Source organism: Eucyclogobius newberryi, unplaced genomic scaffold (assembly GCF_026437365.1).
Source record: "Eucyclogobius newberryi isolate DKJ021-1_F unplaced genomic scaffold, fEucNew1.0.hap1 SCAF_12, whole genome shotgun sequence".
Classification (NCBI taxonomy): domain Eukaryota; kingdom Metazoa; phylum Chordata; class Actinopteri; order Gobiiformes; family Gobiidae; genus Eucyclogobius; species Eucyclogobius newberryi.
This window is the reverse complement of record NW_027315746.1, coordinates 1,705,895-1,725,217: the sequence shown is the minus strand read 5'-3', so window position 1 is coordinate 1,725,217 and position 19,323 is coordinate 1,705,895. Positions and strand designations below refer to the sequence as shown.

At 46.2% G+C, this 19,323-nt stretch overlaps 1 protein-coding gene across 1 annotated transcript in view; it reads left to right on the top strand.

Annotated features, from left to right (window-relative positions):
• Positions 1-19,323, top strand: part of LOC140355899 (nuclear receptor coactivator 2-like) — a 55,156-nt gene that overhangs the window by 1,732 nt on the left and 34,101 nt on the right. Inside the window, exon 2 of the mRNA XM_072440544.1 lies at positions 19,113-19,216. Coding sequence (XP_072296645.1) covers positions 19,131-19,216 — 86 coding nt within the window. The 5' untranslated portion in view covers positions 19,113-19,130. The remainder of the gene's footprint in view (positions 1-19,112; positions 19,217-19,323) is intronic.

The following is a 19,323-nucleotide window of genomic DNA, read 5'->3' as shown; positions in this document are numbered from 1 at the left end:
CATACATGATACACACATGCTACATACGTGATACATACATGATACATACATGCTACATACGTGATACATACATGATACACACATGCTACATACGTGATACATACATGATACATACATGATACACACATGCTACATACATGATACACACATGATACATACATGATACACACATGCTACATACATGCTACATACGTGATACATACATGATACACACATGCTACATACGTGATACACACATGCTACATACGTGATACACACATGCTACATACGTGATACACACATGCTACATACGTGATACATACATGATACACACATGCTACATACGTGATACATACATGATACACACATGCTACATACGTGATACATACATGATACACACATGCTACATACGTGATACATACATGATACACACATGCTACATACGTGATACATACATGATACACACATGCTACATACGTGATACATACATGATACACACATGCTACATACGTGATACATACATGATACATACATGATACACACATGCTACATACATGATACACACATGATACATACATGATACACACATGCTACATACATGCTACATACATGATACACACATGCTACATACGTGATACACACATGCTACATACGTGATACATACATGATACACACATGCTACATACATGCTACATACGTGATACATACATGATACACACATGCTACATACGTGATACACACATACTACATACGTGATACACACATGCTACATACGTGATACACACATGCTACATACGTGATACACACATGCTACATACGTGATACACACATGCTACATACGTGATACATACATGATACACACATGCTACATACGTGATACACACATGCTACATACGTGATACATACATGATACACACATGCTACATACGTGATACATACATGCTACATACGTGATACATACATGATACACACATGATATACACGTGCTACATACATGCTACATACATGCTACATACATGCTACAAACATGCTACATACATGATACACACATGCTACATACATGCTACAAACATGATACACACATGCTACAAACGTGCTACATACATGATACACACGTCCTACATACGTGATACATACATGCTACATACGTGATACATACATCATACATACATGATACACACATGCTACATACATGCTACATACATGCTACATACATGCTACATACATGCTACATACATGATACACACATGATACACACATGATACACACATGATACACACATGCTACACACATGCTACACACATGCTACACACATGCTACACACATGATACATACATGATACATACATGATACACACATGACACACACATGCTACATACATGCTACAAACATGCTACATACATGATACACACATGCTACATACATGCTACAAACATGATACATACATGCTACATACATGCTACACACATGCTACAAACATGCTACACACATGCTACATACATGCTACACACATGCTACACACATGCTACACACGATACACACATGCTACACACATGCTACACACATGATACATACATGATACACACATGACACACACATGCTACATACATGATACACACATGCTACACACTTGATACACACATGCTACATACATGATACATACATGATACACCCATGCTACATACATGCTACATACATGATACACACATGCTACACACATGATACATACATGATACACACATGCTACACACATGCTACACATATGCTACATACATGCTACATACATGATACACACATGCAACAAACATGCTACACACATGATACACACATGCTACACACATGCTACACACTTGATACACACATGCTACATACATGATACATACATGATACACCCATGCTACATACATGCTACACACATGCTACACGCATGCTACGCGCATGATACACATGCTACAAACATGATACATGCATGCTACATACATGCTACAAACATGATACATACATGCTACAAACATGATACATACATGCTACACACATGCTACACACATGCTACACAAATGATACACACATGCTACACACATGCTACAAACATCATGCACCATACATGGTACACACATGCTACATACATGGTACAAACATGATACACACATGCTACATACATGCTACAAACATCATACACACATGCTACATACATGCTACATACATGCTACAAACATCATACACACATGCTACATACATGCTACACACATGCTACATACATGCTACAAACATGATACATACATGCTACACACATGATACACACGTGCTATACACGTGCTACATACATGCTACATACACGCTACATACACGCTACATACACGCTACACACGTGCTACACACATGATACACACATGATTCACACATGATACACACATGCTCGGCGTTGATACGAGATTCTGGGTCTCACACTTTTAAGCATAATTTCTTTCCAAATTGCTGATGTTTTCTCCCCGTTTTACCCGACAACACTCAAACGTCACGGACTCTCATCCCTCCTTCCTCTTGTCCCTCTCTCCTCTTTTCTCCTCCTCTCTTTCCTCCCTCCCTCTCCTCCTCTCTCTTCCACTCTCTCTCCCCCCTCTCCTTTTTTTCTCTCTCTCTATCACGTTGCGGTTTCTTTCACGTTGCGGTTTCTTTCACGTTGCGGTTTCTTTCACGTCCAGTGTTTGCTTACGTGCTCCAGTCTTATCAGGGTCTGGAAGTGGCGCCGTGGCCCTTTCTCTCACCTCCTTTCTCCCCTCTCTCTCTCTTTCTCTTTCTCTTTCTCTTTCTCTTTTCTCTCTCCTCCTTTTCTCTCCGTCATGTTGCAGTTTCTTTCACGTCCAGCATTTGCTTACGTTCTCTGGTCTTATCGGGGTCTGGACGCGGCGCCTTCGCTCACTCGTGTGTTTTGGAGTTAACTTTGAGAGTTGCGACACTCGGGTCACGTGACGTTTGGGCCTCTCGCGTCGCTCTGTTTCCACTCACCCGGGGCTTTGTTTTGAACGATTCTCCAGCGCGTGAGATGGTGTCTTTGGTTCTGTGCCGTGTAGAACTGTCGCCATGTCATTAGTTTTCATCAAACATATGACAAACGTGTAGCTCGCCAACATATGACAAACGTGTAGCTCGCCAACATATGACAAACGTGTAGCTCGCACTCGCCAACATATGACAAACGTGTAGCTCGCCAACATATGACAAACCTGTAGCTCGCCAACATATGACAAACCTGTAGCTCGCCAACATATGACAAACCTGTAGCTCGCCAACATATTTAAAGTCCATGTGAAAGAGTTTAAAATGACAGGAAGTGGAGCTGAGTCCCTCTGTAATGTCTTCAGTGTGCAACACAGAGACGGTTTAAACCATGGTTGGACTAAATAAAGGTGTTTTTATGGTATTTTGTCAGATCAGAACTGTTGTGTTTACAGTCTGGTTGCTAGGTAACAGCTGTGGAATGACTTTTGCCTGTGTCATGTTTGTGCTCATGTCCATCTATGAACTTTGCCCCAAAAATTGGGACAAACGGCCAACATTTTTTGTAAAATTCACCACGTTTTAGTGAAATGTGTCAAACGTCTCGTCTTTAAGCTTCTATTTGAGCGTTTGAATTGGAATTAGCCCAGAATTGCAGGATTTCGTTCATTTACATGACATTATTAATTGGGCTGGGTAAACGCTCTTTTTCTGCTCGTTTTTAGGTTGTCGAGGCGCAGAGGTCAGACTCGCTTCATCTGCATCACTGGTTCAGTGCCTAAGTGTGGCCGGTGCAGAGCAGAGGATAAGACGTGCTAAGAACATAACAGGCTTTCACTGCACACGTGCGGCGCAGGTTACCCATGAGCCACCGCGTCGGGCTTCAGAGGTTTAGCTTCTACTCACACTTTAAAATGCTCAGCGGGTTAAAGTTGAAATGAATAACTGACCACAGCTCGGGATGAGACGCCATGTTTGTTGTGGTGCTAAACGTCCTTAGAGATAAATATATAGAGTTAAATGAGCCAAAACATTGTAAAAAGTAGACAAAGCCTGTTTACCAGCTGAGTCACTGCTGGTAAACACATTTATCACTCTAAAGTAGGGCTGGGTATCATGGCCAATTTCCTAAATCGATTTGATTTCGATTCATAACGTCCTGAATCGATTAATCACGATTCAATTCTATTCTATTCAATTCAATCTGCTCTTAAATAATGAAAATGGCTCAACTGTGTTACAAAATGCAAATGTACTTTATTATTTTCTTGTCACCATAAACAGGTTTTAAGTGCAAACTTTTAAATTGGACAGTTTAAACTTCAGCTGTAACAAAACTGTCTCAAGTCTCAAAAGTACAATTTTGAAACATAAAGTCGTTTTTAGAGCTGTTTGTGAGGCTCAGTTCAGTGAGACCTGCATCAGCTGCTGCACCTCCACTGCACCAACCATTATCTGCAGCGTTGTCCGTCACGACTGCTGGGTCTTTGCTGGTCAGCCCCCCACTCCTGTATGACCCCCCCACTCCTGTATGACCCCCCCACTCCTGTATGACCCCCCCACTCCTGTATGGCCCCCCCCACTCCTGTATGACCCCCCCACTCCTGTATGGCCACCCCCCCACTCCTGTATGACCTCCCCACTCCTGTATGACCCCCCCACTCCTGTATGACCTCCCCACTCCTGTATGACCCCCCCACTCCTGTATGGCCCCCCCACTCCTGTATGACCCCCCCACTCCTGTATGGCCACCCCCCCACTCCTGTATGACCCCCCCACTCCTGTATGACCTCCCCACTCCTGTATGACCCCCCCACTCCTGTATGGCCCCCCCACTCCTGTATGGCCCCCCCCACTCCTGTATGACCCCCCCACTCCTGTATGGCCCCCCCACTCCTGTATGGCCCTCCCCACTCCTGTATGACCCCCCACTCCTGTATGCCCCTCCCCCACTCCTGTATGGCCCCCCCCACTCCTGTATGGCCCCCCCACTCCTGTATGACCCCCCCACTCCTGTATGACCCCCCCACTCCTGTATGGCCCCCCCCACTCCTGTATGGCCCCCCCACTCCTGTATGGCCCCCCCACTCCTGTATGCCCCCCCCCCACTCCTGTATGGCCCCCCCCACTCCTGTATGGCCCCCCCACTCCTGTATGACCCCCCCACTCCTGTATGACCCCCCCACTCCTGTATGGCCCCCCCCACTCCTGTATGGCCCCCCCACTCCTGTATGGCCCCCCCACTCCTGTATGGCCCCCCCACTCCTGTATGACCCCCCCCACTCCTGTATGACCCCCCCACTCCTGTATGGCCCCCGTCAACATATTAGCTATATTATTAGGGAGTGTCTACAGAGCCGCGGCAAAACTGCCATGTTATTTTGTGCCGCAGCTCCTGAAACTGCTGCGCTATTTGACCACGCCGTTTTAGACCGCGCCAAGTTAAGGTTAGGGTTATGGTCAGGGTTAGGGTCAGGGTTAGGGTTAGCGTTAGCCATGAGGCCATATGGCAGTGCCGCGGTTCCTGAAACTGCTGGGCCATTTGACCGCGCCGCGGCTCTGCAGCCACGGCCATTATTATTAGCGGTGTGGCTCGTCAGGAGTACAGGTGCGTAAATCTTTGCGACGGCCTCTGTTATCTTTATGACCAGCAGAGAATCGTCTGGTCATGTTAGTGATTCCCTCAGTTTCATTTGTTTTGCCCCGGACGGCTTGTTGTCGGAAGCTAACGTTAGCGTAGTGTGATACCTTATCAAGTGGTTTCTGAGGTTTGTAGTATTTCCACAATAACTGACCTCCGCTTTGCAGATTTTGCAAACCACTTTGGTTTTATCCGGCTCTTTGTTTTAGATCTGAAATGGTTCCAGACGTCAGACTTGAGTTGGGACGGCTGCTGAGCCCAGTTTGACCTGCGTCTTGCAGCTTGACAAGCGGACGTAAACGTGCCACTGCTGCACCTGCACAAGACGACTGGGGTTAACTTCATGGGGGAAAATCGATCTCATGCCTTATGAATCGATATTGCAAAATTTTAATTACATCGATTCAAAATACATTTTTTTACCCAGCCCTACTCTAAATAGTCAGAATACTTATGAAAAACCGCTGAGTTTAGTATTTAGCATCTTAAAGTCAACATTGGTTTAACATTAGGCTAACGCTAACTGGAAATTCTGTGATGACGTCACAATCTTTTACAAAAAGTAAGCAACAACTTTGAATTTCCAAGGGAGAAAATCATTTTTAATTTTAAAAAATGGGAAATATATAATTTTCTTGCCTCAAAAATGAGCTCTTCACAGTAGCAGTTGGCTAAGCTAACAGCGTTAGGGTTACCCAGTTTGTTTATTTTTAATTGTTTCTTTATCTTTTACGCCTCAACAGTAGAATTAGCATTAGCATTAATCAAAATACTACGTGTGTCCAAATGTGCTAATAAATTCCAGTAAAAGCTGGTGGAGTAAAGGCCGGTGGAGTAAAGGCCGGTGGAGTAAAGGCCGGTGGAGTAAAGGCCGGTGGAGTAAAAGCCGGTGGAGTAAAAGCCGGTGGAGTAAAAGCCGGTGGAGTTCTGCGTTTGGTTGACACTGATACAAGCTCAATATTTTCTCTGCTCGCCTCCTGCTGCTCACGCGCCAGCGTTTACACTTTTACACAGCTGTTTGTCCAGAAGACTCTGGACGCCGCTCCGTAGACCTTAACCTCTTCAGCGCTGAGTTCATTCGTCGTGAGGAAACTTCAGTACGTGATCTTCGTGTTGTTGACAGTAAAAGTACAGATACACGGTGTGTACACGTCGCCCTTTACAGTAAAAGTACAGATACACGGTGTGTACACGTCGCCCTTTACAGTAAAAGTACAGATACACGTGTCGTCGCCCTCGTCCCGTGGTGTTCCTCAAGGGTCCATCTTGGGGCCACTTGTTTTTCTGACGTACATATTTCCTTTTGGTCGAATTGTAAATCATTTTAAACATGTTTCCTACTTCCTGCTTTTTTTTTACCCCTGTGTGGTCACTGTCCCCGTGTGGTCACTGTCCCCGTGTGGTCACTGCCCCGTGTGGTCACTGTCCCCGTGTGGTCACTGTCCCCGTGTGGTCACTGTCCCCGTGTGGTCACTGCCCCGTGTGGTCAACAACAGTTTTGACCATTTACAGAACATGACTAAACTTCAAATACTGATCTCAGAAATGATTCTCCGTCATTGTTTCTTTTAGACTTTTGTAACTCTCTTTTAGCCCCGGGTCAGACTCAGAGCCCCGGGTCAGACGCAGAGCCCCGGGTCAGACTCAGAGCCCCGGGTCAGACTCAGAGCCCCGGGTCAGACGCAGAGCCCCGGGTCAGACTCAGAGCCCCGGGTCAGACTCAGAGCCCCGGGTCAGACGCAGAGCCCCGGGTCAGACTCAGAGCCCCGGGTCAGACTCAGAGCCCCGGGTCAGACTCAGAGCCCCGGGTCAGACTCAGAGCCCCGGGTCAGACTCAGAGCCCCGGGTCAGACGCAGAGCCCCGGGTCAGACTCAGAGCCCCGGGTCAGACTCAGAGCCCCGGGTCAGACTCAGAGCCCCGGGTCAGACTCAGAGCCCCGGGTCAGACTCAGAGCCCCGGGTCAGACGCAGAGCCCCGGGTCAGACTCAGAGCCCCGGGTCAGACTCAGAGCCCCGGGTCAGACTCAGAGCCCCGGGTCAGACTCAGAGCCCCGGGTCAGACTCAGAGCCCCGGGTCAGACGCAGAGCCCCGGGTCAGACTCAGAGCCCCGGGTCAGACGCAGAGCCAGGAGTTTATTTACCCCAGATGCCCGTTCTGCAGTGTGTGTTTACCCCGGTCGGATTATGAAGCCTGTTCCCTGTCGAGCGTGTGCAGAGAGGAGAGGCGGGGCTTATGCCAGTGTGGGCGGGGCCAGAGCAGGTGGGGGGAGGGGCTAGTTTAATCCTCTGTGTGAAACTCCCATGGTTCTGAACACGACTCCTGCTCGAGTCTGACGACGGCGGCGACGGCGGCGGCGACGGCGACAACATGACAAAACTAATGTTTTTGGCCTTTCGTGTACTCGATGATCACGTCTTTGTGTTGAAAAACGGCACCACTTTATGAACATTTTCTGAACAAATGATCCACATTTGTGATTATTTAAAGCCCCTCTATGTAACTTTGTGTACTAACCACACTGTAGAAGAGTTTAGCCAAAGGTACGAGTCAGGTTTGTGGAGAGGCGAGCGCATTCAGAGTAAAAGGATTTTTACGGGTTTTTCCAACGTTTTTAAAGTGTAACAAGAACAACCAAAATGAAAACTGTGCTTTATTTTCATCTCTGTGACTTTGTGTTTTTTGTTCTTAAAGTTCACGTGAAGCTTTTTGTAATAATGACAAAATAACTGTAATTGTGCTGTAAAAATACTGTAATTATGGGAGTAAAGGACCTGAAATATTGATCACAGTTTTACTTTTGTGACTCTTTCAGTTTGTGAGGAAAAATCTGAGTTCAAAATGCCAGGAAGACGAGCTGAGTCCCTCTGTGATGTCATCAGTGTGCGACACAGTTTAGACCATCGCTGGACTAAATAAAGGTGTTTTATGTATAATATATATATTCTTATATATTATACATTATAAGTATATGATACTTATACATCAGTATAAGTATCAGGCGTCGGACCCAGAATACTGCCAGATCACTTTCCCCGTGTATTTGTACTGCACATACTTTAAAGTACTTTCCCTGTTTATTTGTACTGCACATACTTTGGAGTACTTTCCCCGTGTATTTGTACTGCACATACTTTGGAGTACTTTCCCCGTGTATTTGTACTGCACATACTTTGGAGTACTTTCCCCGTGTATTTGTACTGCACATACTTTGGAGTACTTTCCCCGTGTACAGTATTTGTACTGCACATACTTTAAAGTACTTTCCCTGTTTATTTGTACTGCACATACTTTGGAGTACTTTCCCTGTGTATTTGTACTGCACATACTTTGGAGTACTTTCCCTGTGTATTTGTACTGCACATACTTTGGAGTACTTTCCCCGTGTATTTGTACTGCACATACTTAGTTATTGTGCGCGTGGACTTTGACTCGTTCTGTCTGAGTCAGTGGACCACGGCTGAAAGAACTCTGCTCCGTCAGCACAAAGCTACACCACACACTTACCCACAATCCCCTCTGTCACCTCCTGCTTACCCACAATCCCCTCTGTCACCTCCTGCTTACCCACAATCCCCTCTGTCACCTCCTGCTTACCCACAATCCCCTCTGTCACCTCCTGCTTACCCACAATCCCCTCTGTCTCCTCCTGCTTACCCACAATCCCCTCTGTCTCCTCCTGCTTACCCACAATCCCCTCTGTCTCCTCCTGCTTACCCACAATCCCCTCTGTCTCCTCCTGCTTACCCACAATCCCCTCTGTCTCCTCCTGCTTACCCACAATCCCCTCTGTCTCCTCCTGCTTACCCACAATCCCCTCTGTCTCCTCCTGCTTACCCACAATCCCCTCTGTCTCCTCCTGCTTACCCACAATCCCCTCTGTCTCCTCCTGCTTACCCACAATCCCCTCTGTCACCTCCTGCTTACCCACAATCCCCTCTGTCTCCTCCTGCTTACCCACAATCCCCTCTGTCTCCTCCTGCTTACCCACAATCCCCTCTGTCTCCTCCTGCTTACCCACAATCCCCTCTGTCTCCTCCTGCTTACCCACAATCCCCTCTGTCTCCTCCTGCTTACCCACAATCCCCTCTGTCTCCTCCTGCTTACCCACAATCCCCTCTGTCTCCTCCTGCTTACCCACAATCCCCTCTGTCTCCTCTGACTCCTCGTTTGTCATCGAAGCTGAAACAGTTTTTGTGACGGAGCAAAGTCAGAATCAGCTCAATGTTATTGATCCTCAATCAATCTGTCACATTACATCACAGTAAACCAGGACTAAACCAGGACTAAACCAGGACTAAACCAGGACTAAACCAGGACTAAACCAGGACTAAACCAGGTCTAAACCAGGACTAAACCAGGACTAAACCAGGACTAAACCAGGTCTAAACCAGGACTAAACCAGGACTAAACCAGGACTAAACCAGGACTAAACCAGGTCTAAACCAGGACTAAACCAGGACTAAACCAGGACTAAACCAGGACTAAACCAGGACTAAACCAGGACTAAACCAGGACTAAACCAGGTCTAAACCAGGACTAAACCAGGTCTAAACCAGGACTAAACCAGGTCTAAACCAGGACTAAACCAGGACTAAACCAGGACTAAACCAGGACTAAACCAGGACTAAAGCAGGACTAAACCAGGTCTAAACCAGGACTAAACCAGGTCTAAACCAGGACTAAACCAGGTCTAAACCAGGACTAAACCAGGACTAAACCAGGACTAAACCAGGTCTAAACCAGGACTAAACCAGGTCTAAACCAGGACTAAACCAGGTCTAAACCAGGACTAAACCAGGACTAAACCAGGACTAAACCAGGTCTAAACCAGGACTAAACCAGGTCTAAACCAGGACTAAACCAGGACTAAACCAGGTCTAAACCAGGACTAAACCAGGACTAAACCAGGTCTAAACCAGGTCTAAACCAGGACTAAACCAGGTCTAAACCAGGTCTAAACCAGGTCTAAACCAGGACTAAACCAGGACTAAACCAGGACTAAACCAGGTCTAAACCAGGACTAAACCAGGTCTAAACCAGGTCTAAACCAGGTCTAAACCAGGTCTAAACCAGGTCTAAACCAGGACTAAACCAGGTCTAAACCAGGACTAAACCAGGTCTAAACCAGGACTAAACCAGGACTAAACCAGGTCTAAACCAGGTCTAAACCAGGACTAAACCAGGACTAAACCAGGACTAAACCAGGTCTAAACCAGGACTAAACCAGGTCTAAACCAGGACTAAACCAGGTCTAAACCAGGACTAAACCAGGTCTAAACCAGGTCTAAACCAGGACTAAACCAGGACTAAACCAGGTCTAAACCAGGACTAAACCAGGTCTAAACCAGGACTAAACCAGGACTAAACCAGGTCTAAACCAGGTCTAAACCAGGACTAAACCAGGACTAAACCAGGACTAAACCAGGACTAAACCAGGACTAAACCAGGTCTAAACCAGGTCTAAACCAGGACTAAACCAGGACTAAACCAGGTCTAAACCAGGTCTAAACCAGGACTAAACCAGGACTAAACCAGGTCTAAACCAGGACTAAACCAGGTCTAAACCAGGTCTAAACCAGGACTAAACCAGGACTAAACCAGGTCTAAACCAGGACTAAACCAGGTCTAAACCAGGACTAAACCAGGTCTAAACCAGGTCTAAACCAGGTCTAAACCAGGACTAAACCAGGTCTAAACCAGGTCTAAACCAGGTCTAAACCAGGACTAAACCAGGTCTAAACCAGGACTAAACCAGGTCTAAACCAGGTCTAAACCAGGTCTAAACCAGGACTAAACCAGGTCTAAACCAGGACTAAACCAGGACTAAACCAGGTCTAAACCAGGACTAAACCAGGACTAAACCAGGTCTAAACCAGGACTAAACCAGGACTAAACCAGGTCTAAACCAGGACTAAACCAGGTCTAAACCAGGACTAAACCAGTTCTAAACCAGGACTACTAAACCAGGACTAAACCAGGTCTAAACCAGGACTAAACCAGGACTAAACCAGGACTAAACCAGGTCTAAACCAGGTCTAAACCAGGTCTAAACCAGGTCTAAACCAGGACTAAACCAGGACTAAACCAGGACTAAACCAGGACTAAACCAGGTCTAAACCAGGTCTAAACCAGGTCTAAACCAGGACTAAACCAGGACTAAACCAGGACTAAACCAGGACTAAACCAGGTCTAAACCAGGTCTAAACCAGGACTAAACCAGGTCTAAACCAGGACTAAACCAGGTCTAAACCAGGTCTAAACCAGGTCTAAACCAGGTCTAAACCAGGTCTAAACCAGGTCTACTAAACCAGGTCTAAACCAGGACTAAACCAGGTCTAAACCAGGTCTAAACCAGGACTAAACCAGGACTAAACCAGGACTAAACCAGGACTAAACCAGGACTAAACCAGGTCTAAACCAGGTCTAAACCAGGACTAAACCAGGTCTAAACCAGGTCTAAACCAGGTCTAAACCAGGACTAAACCAGGACTAAACCAGGACTAAACCAGGACTAAACCAGGTCTAAACCAGGTCTAAACCAGGTCTAAACCAGGACTAAACCAGGTCTAAACCAGGACTAAACCAGGACTAAACCAGGACTAAACCAGGTCTAAACCAGGACTAAACCAGGTCTAAACCAGGACTAAACCAGGTCTAAACCAGGACTAAACCAGGACTAAACCAGGACTAAACCAGGACTAAACCAGGACTAAACCAGGTCTAAACCAGGACTAAACCAGGTCTAAACCAGGACTAAACCAGGACTAAACCAGGTCTAAACCAGGACTAAACCAGGACTAAACCAGGTCTAAACCAGGTCTAAACCAGGACTAAACCAGGTCTAAACCAGGTCTAAACCAGGTCTAAACCAGGACTAAACCAGGACTAAACCAGGTCTAAACCAGGACTAAACCAGGTCTAAACCAGGTCTAAACCAGGACTAAACCAGGTCTAAACCAGGACTAAACCAGGTCTAAACCAGGACTAAACCAGGTCTAAACCAGGACTAAACCAGGACTAAACCAGGACTAAACCAGGACTAAACCAGGACTAAACCAGGTCTAAACCAGGACTAAACCAGGTCTAAACCAGGACTAAACCAGGTCTAAACCAGGTCTAAACCAGGACTAAACCAGGACTAAACCAGGTCTAAACCAGGACTAAACCAGGTCTAAACCAGGACTAAACCAGGACTAAACCAGGTCTAAACCAGGACTAAACCAGGACTAAACCAGGACTAAACCAGGTCTAAACCAGGTCTAAACCAGGACTAAACCAGGACTAAACCAGGTCTAAACCAGGTCTAAACCAGGACTAAACCAGGACTAAACCAGGTCTAAACCAGGACTAAACCAGGTCTAAACCAGGTCTAAACCAGGACTAAACCAGGACTAAACCAGGTCTAAACCAGGACTAAACCAGGTCTAAACCAGGACTAAACCAGGTCTAAACCAGGTCTAAACCAGGTCTAAACCAGGACTAAACCAGGTCTAAACCAGGTCTAAACCAGGACTAAACCAGGACTAAACCAGGACTAAACCAGGTCTAAACCAGGACTAAACCAGGTCTAAACCAGGACTACTAAACCAGGACTAAACCAGGACTAAACCAGGTCTAAACCAGGTCTAAACCAGGACTAAACCAGGACTAAACCAGGACTAAACCAGGACTAAACCAGGACTAAACCAGGTCTAAACCAGGACTAAACCAGGTCTAAACCAGGACTACTAAACCAGGACTAAACCAGGTCTAAACCAGGACTAAACCAGGACTAAACCAGGTCTAAACCAGGTCTAAACCAGGTCTAAACCAGGTCTAAACCAGGACTAAACCAGGACTAAACCAGGTCTAAACCAGGTCTAAACCAGGTCTAAACCAGGTCTAAACCAGGACTAAACCAGGACTAAACCAGGACTAAACCAGGACTAAACCAGGACTAAACCAGGTCTAAACCAGGTCTAAACCAGGACTAAACCAGGACTAAACCAGGTCTAAACCAGGACTAAACCAGGTCTAAACCAGGTCTAAACCAGGTCTAAACCAGGTCTAAACCAGGTCTACTAAACCAGGACTAAACCAGGTCTAAACCAGGACTAAACCAGGTCTAAACCAGGTCTAAACCAGGACTAAACCAGGACTAAACCAGGACTAAACCAGGTCTAAACCAGGTCTAAACCAGGACTAAACCAGGTCTAAACCAGGTCTAAACCAGGTCTAAACCAGGACTAAACCAGGACTAAACCAGGTCTAAACCAGGACTAAACCAGGTCTAAACCAGGTCTAAACCAGGACTAAACCAGGTCTAAACCAGGACTAAACCAGGTCTAAACCAGGTCTAAACCAGGACTAAACCAGGTCTAAACCAGGACTAAACCAGGACTAAACCAGGACTAAACCAGGACTAAACCAGGACTAAACCAGGACTAAACCAGGACTAAACCAGGTCTAAACCAGGTCTAAACCAGGTCTAAACCAGGTCTAAACCAGGACTACTAAACCAGGTCTAAACCAGGACTAAACCAGGACTAAACCAGGTCTAAACCAGGTCTAAACCAGGTCTAAACCAGGACTAAACCAGGACTAAACCAGGACTAAACCAGGACTAAACCAGGACTAAACCAGGTCTAAACCAGGTCTAAACCAGGACTAAACCAGGTCTAAACCAGGTCTAAACCAGGACTAAACCAGGTCTAAACCAGGACTAAACCAGGACTAAACCAGGACTAAACCAGGTCTAAACCAGGTCTAAACCAGGTCTAAACCAGGACTACTAAACCAGGACTAAACCAGGACTAAACCAGGTCTAAACCAGGACTAAACCAGGTCTAAACCAGGACTAAACCAGGACTAAACCAGGTCTAAACCAGGACTAAACCAGGTCTAAACCAGGTCTAAACCAGGTCTACACCAGGTCTACACCAGGACTAAACCAGGACTAAACCAGGTCTAAACCAGGTCTAAACCAGGACTAAACCAGGTCTAAACCAGGTCTAAACCAGGTCTAAACCAGGACTAAACCAGGACTAAACCAGGACTAAACCAGGACTAAACCAGGACTAAACCAGGTCTAAACCAGGACTAAACCAGGACTAAACCAGGTCTAAACCAGGACTAAACCAGGTCTAAACCAGGTCTAAACCAGGTCTAAACCAGGACTAAACCAGGACTAAACCAGGTCTAAACCAGGACTAAACCAGGACTAAACCAGGTCTAAACCAGGACTAAACCAGGTCTAAACCAGGTCTAAACCAGGTCTAAACCAGGTCTAAACCAGGACTAAACCAGGTCTAAACCAGGACTAAACCAGGACTAAACCAGGTCTAAACCAGGTCTAAACCAGGTCTAAACCAGGACTAAACCAGGACTAAACCAGGTCTAAACCAGGTCTAAACCAGGACTAAACCAGGACTAAACCAGGTCTAAACCAGGACTAAACCAGGTCTAAACCAGGACTAAACCAGGACTAAACCAGGACTAAACCAGGACTAAACCAGGTCTAAACCAGGACTAAACCAGGTCTAAACCAGGACTAAACCAGGTCTAAACCAGGACTAAACCAGGACTAAACCAGGTCTAAACCAGGACTAAACCAGGACTAAACCAGGTCTAAACCAGGTCTAAACCAGGACTAAACCAGGTCTAAACCAGGTCTAAACCAGGTCTAAACCAGGACTAAACCAGGACTAAACCAGGACTAAACCAGGTCTAAACCAGGACTAAACCAGGTCTAAACCAGGTCTAAACCAGGACTAAACCAGGTCTAAACCAGGACTAAACCAGGTCTAAACCAGGACTAAACCAGGTCTAAACCAGGACTAAACCAGGACTAAACCAGGACTAAACCAGGACTAAACCAGGTCTAAACCAGGTCTAAACCAGGACTAAACCAGGTCTAAACCAGGACTAAACCAGGTCTAAACCAGGACTAAACCAGGTCTAAACCAGGACTAAACCAGGACTAAACCAGGTCTAAACCAGGACTAAACCAGGACTAAACCAGGTCTAAACCAGGTCTAAACCAGGACTAAACCAGGACTAAACCAGGACTAAACCAGGACTAAACCAGGACTAAACCAGGTCTAAACCAGGTCTAAACCAGGACTAAACCAGGACTAAACCAGGTCTAAACCAGGTCTAAACCAGGACTAAACCAGGACTAAACCAGGTCTAAACCAGGACTAAACCAGGTCTAAACCAGGTCTAAACCAGGACTAAACCAGGACTAAACCAGGTCTAAACCAGGACTAAACCAGGTCTAAACCAGGACTAAACCAGGTCTAAACCAGGTCTAAACCAGGTCTAAACCAGGACTAAACCAGGTCTAAACCAGGTCTAAACCAGGTCTAAACCAGGACTAAACCAGGACTAAACCAGGACTAAACCAGGTCTAAACCAGGACTAAACCAGGTCTAAACCAGGACTAAACCAGGTCTAAACCAGGACTACTAAACCAGGACTAAACCAGGACTAAACCAGGTCTAAACCAGGACTAAACCAGGACTAAACCAGGTCTAAACCAGGACTAAACCAGGTCTAAACCAGGACTAAACCAGGTCTAAACCAGGACTACTAAACCAGGACTAAACCAGGTCTAAACCAGGACTAAACCAGGACTAAACCAGGACTAAACCAGGTCTAAACCAGGACTAAACCAGGACTAAACCAGGTCTAAACCAGGACTAAACCAGGTCTAAACCAGGACTAAACCAGGTCTAAACCAGGACTACTAAACCAGGACTAAACCAGGTCTAAACCAGGACTAAACCAGGTCTAAACCAGGACTAAACCAGGTCTAAACCAGGTCTAAACCAGGTCTAAACCAGGTCTAAACCAGGTCTAAACCAGGACTAAACCAGGACTAAACCAGGTCTAAACCAGGTCTAAACCAGGTCTAAACCAGGACTAAACCAGGACTAAACCAGGACTAAACCAGGTCTAAACCAGGTCTAAACCAGGACTAAACCAGGTCTAAACCAGGACTAAACCAGGTCTAAACCAGGACTAAACCAGGTCTAAACCAGGTCTAAACCAGGTCTAAACCAGGTCTACTAAACCAGGTCTACTAAACCAGGTCTAAACCAGGACTAAACCAGGACTAAACCAGGACTAAACCAGGACTAAACCAGGTCTAAACCAGGTCTAAACCAGGACTAAACCAGGACTAAACCAGGTCTAAACCAGGTCTAAACCAGGTCTAAACCAGGACTAAACCAGGACTAAACCAGGTCTAAACCAGGACTAAACCAGGTCTAAACCAGGACTAAACCAGGTCTAAACCAGGACTAAACCAGGTCTAAACCAGGTCTAAACCAGGACTAAACCAGGTCTAAACCAGGACTAAACCAGGTCTAAACCAGGACTAAACCAGGACTAAACCAGGACTAAACCAGGACTAAACCAGGACTAAACCAGGTCTAAACCAGGTCTAAACCAGGTCTAAACCAGGTCTAAACCAGGTCTAAACCAGGACTACTAAACCAGGTCTAAACCAGGACTAAACCAGGACTAAACCAGGTCTAAACCAGGTCTAAACCAGGTCTAAACCAGGACTAAACCAGGACTAAACCAGGACTAAACCAGGACTAAACCAGGACTAAACCAGGACTAAACCAGGACTAAACCAGGTCTAAACCAGGTCTAAACCAGGACTAAACCAGGACTAAACCAGGACTAAACCAGGACTAAACCAGGACTAAACCAGGTCTAAACCAGGTCTAAACCAGGACTACTAAACCAGGACTAAACCAGGACTAAACCAGGTCTAAACCAGGTCTAAACCAGGACTAAACCAGGTCTAAACCAGGACTAAACCAGGACTAAACCAGGTCTAAACCAGGACTAAACCAGGTCTAAACCAGGTCTAAACCAGGTCTAAACCAGGTCTACACCAGGTCTACACCAGGTCTACACCAGGACTAAACCAGGACTAAACCAGGTCTAAACCAGGTCTAAACCAGGACTAAACCAGGTCTAAACCAGGTCTAAACCAGGTCTAAACCAGGACTAAACCAGGACTAAACCAGGACTAAACCAGGACTAAACCAGGACTAAACCAGGTCTAAACCAGGACTAAACCAGGACTAAACCAGGTCTAAACCAGGACTAAACCAGGTCTAAACCAGGTCTAAACCAGGTCTAAACCAGGTCTAAACCAGGACTAAACCAGGACTAAACCAGGTCTAAACCAGGTCTAAACCAGGACTAAACCAGGACTAAACCAGGTCTAAACCAGGACTAAACCAGGTCTAAACCAGGACTAAACCAGGTCTAAACCAGGTCTAAACCAGGACTAAACCAGGACTAAACCAGGTCTAAACCAGGACTAAACCAGGTCTAAACCAGGACTAAACCAGGTCTAAACCAGGACTAAACCAGGTCTAAACCAGGACTACTAAACCAGGACTAAACCAGGACTAAACCAGGTCTAAACCAGGACTAAACCAGGACTAAACCAGGTCTAAACCAGGACTAAACCAGGACTAAACCAGGACTAAACCAGGACTAAACCAGGTCTAAACCAGGACTAAACCAGGTCTAAACCAGGACTAAACCAGGTCTAAACCAGGTCTAAACCAGGACTAAACCAGGTCTAAACCAGGTCTAAACCAGGTCTAAACCACGTCTAAACCAGGTCTAAACCAGGACTAAACCAGGTCTAAACCAGGACTAAACCAGGACTAAACCAGGTCCAAACCAGGTCTAAACCAGGACTACTAAACCAGGACTAAACCAGGACTAAACCAGGACTAAACCAGGTCTAAACCAGGACTAAACCAGGACTAAACCAGGTCTAAACCAGGACTAAACCAGGACTAAACCAGGTCTAAACCAGGTCTAAACCAGGACTAAACCAGGACTAAACCAGGACTAAACCAGGACTAAACCAGGTCTAAACCAGGACTAAACCAGGTCTAAACCAGGTCTAAACCAGGTCTAAACCAGGTCTAAACCAGGACTAAACCAGGACTAAACCAGGTCTAAACCAGGTCTAAACCAGGACTACTAAACCAGGACTAAACCAGGACTAAACCAGGACTACTAAACCAGGACTAAACCAGGTCTAAACCAGGACTAAACCAGGTCTAAACCAGGACTAAACCAGGACTAAACCAGGTCTAAACCAGGTCTAAACCAGGTCTAAACCAGGACTAAACCAGGACTAAACCAGGACTAAACCAGGACTAAACCAGGTCTAAACCAGGTCTAAACCAGGACTACTAAACCAGGACTAAACCAGGTCTAAACCAGGACTAAACCAGGTCTAAACCAGGTCTAAACCAGGACTAAACCAGGTCTAAACCAGGTCTAAACCAGGTCTAAACCAGGACTAAACCAGGACTAAACCAGGTTTAAACCAGGTCTAAACCAGGACTAAACCAGGTCTAAACCAGGTCTAAACCAGGTCTAAACCAAGACTAAACCAGGTCTAAACCAGGTCTAAACCAGGACTAAACCAGGTCTAAACTGCTAATGCTGGATGTTCTCTTCCTGCAGGTGGCGATAGAGAGAGAGATGAGCAGTGGGGGGCGGAGCCCGGAGCCTCTCAGGGCCGAGTCCCTGAAGAGGAAGGACTGTCCCTCTGAGCTGCAGGGGCCCAGGTACAACCACACACAAGCCCTGGTCCCCGCTCAGTCTGAAGGCTCCAGGGGGAGGAGCTTCACAGCACAGCCAGATGATTGGACGAGAGAGAATGCAGACTCAGGCT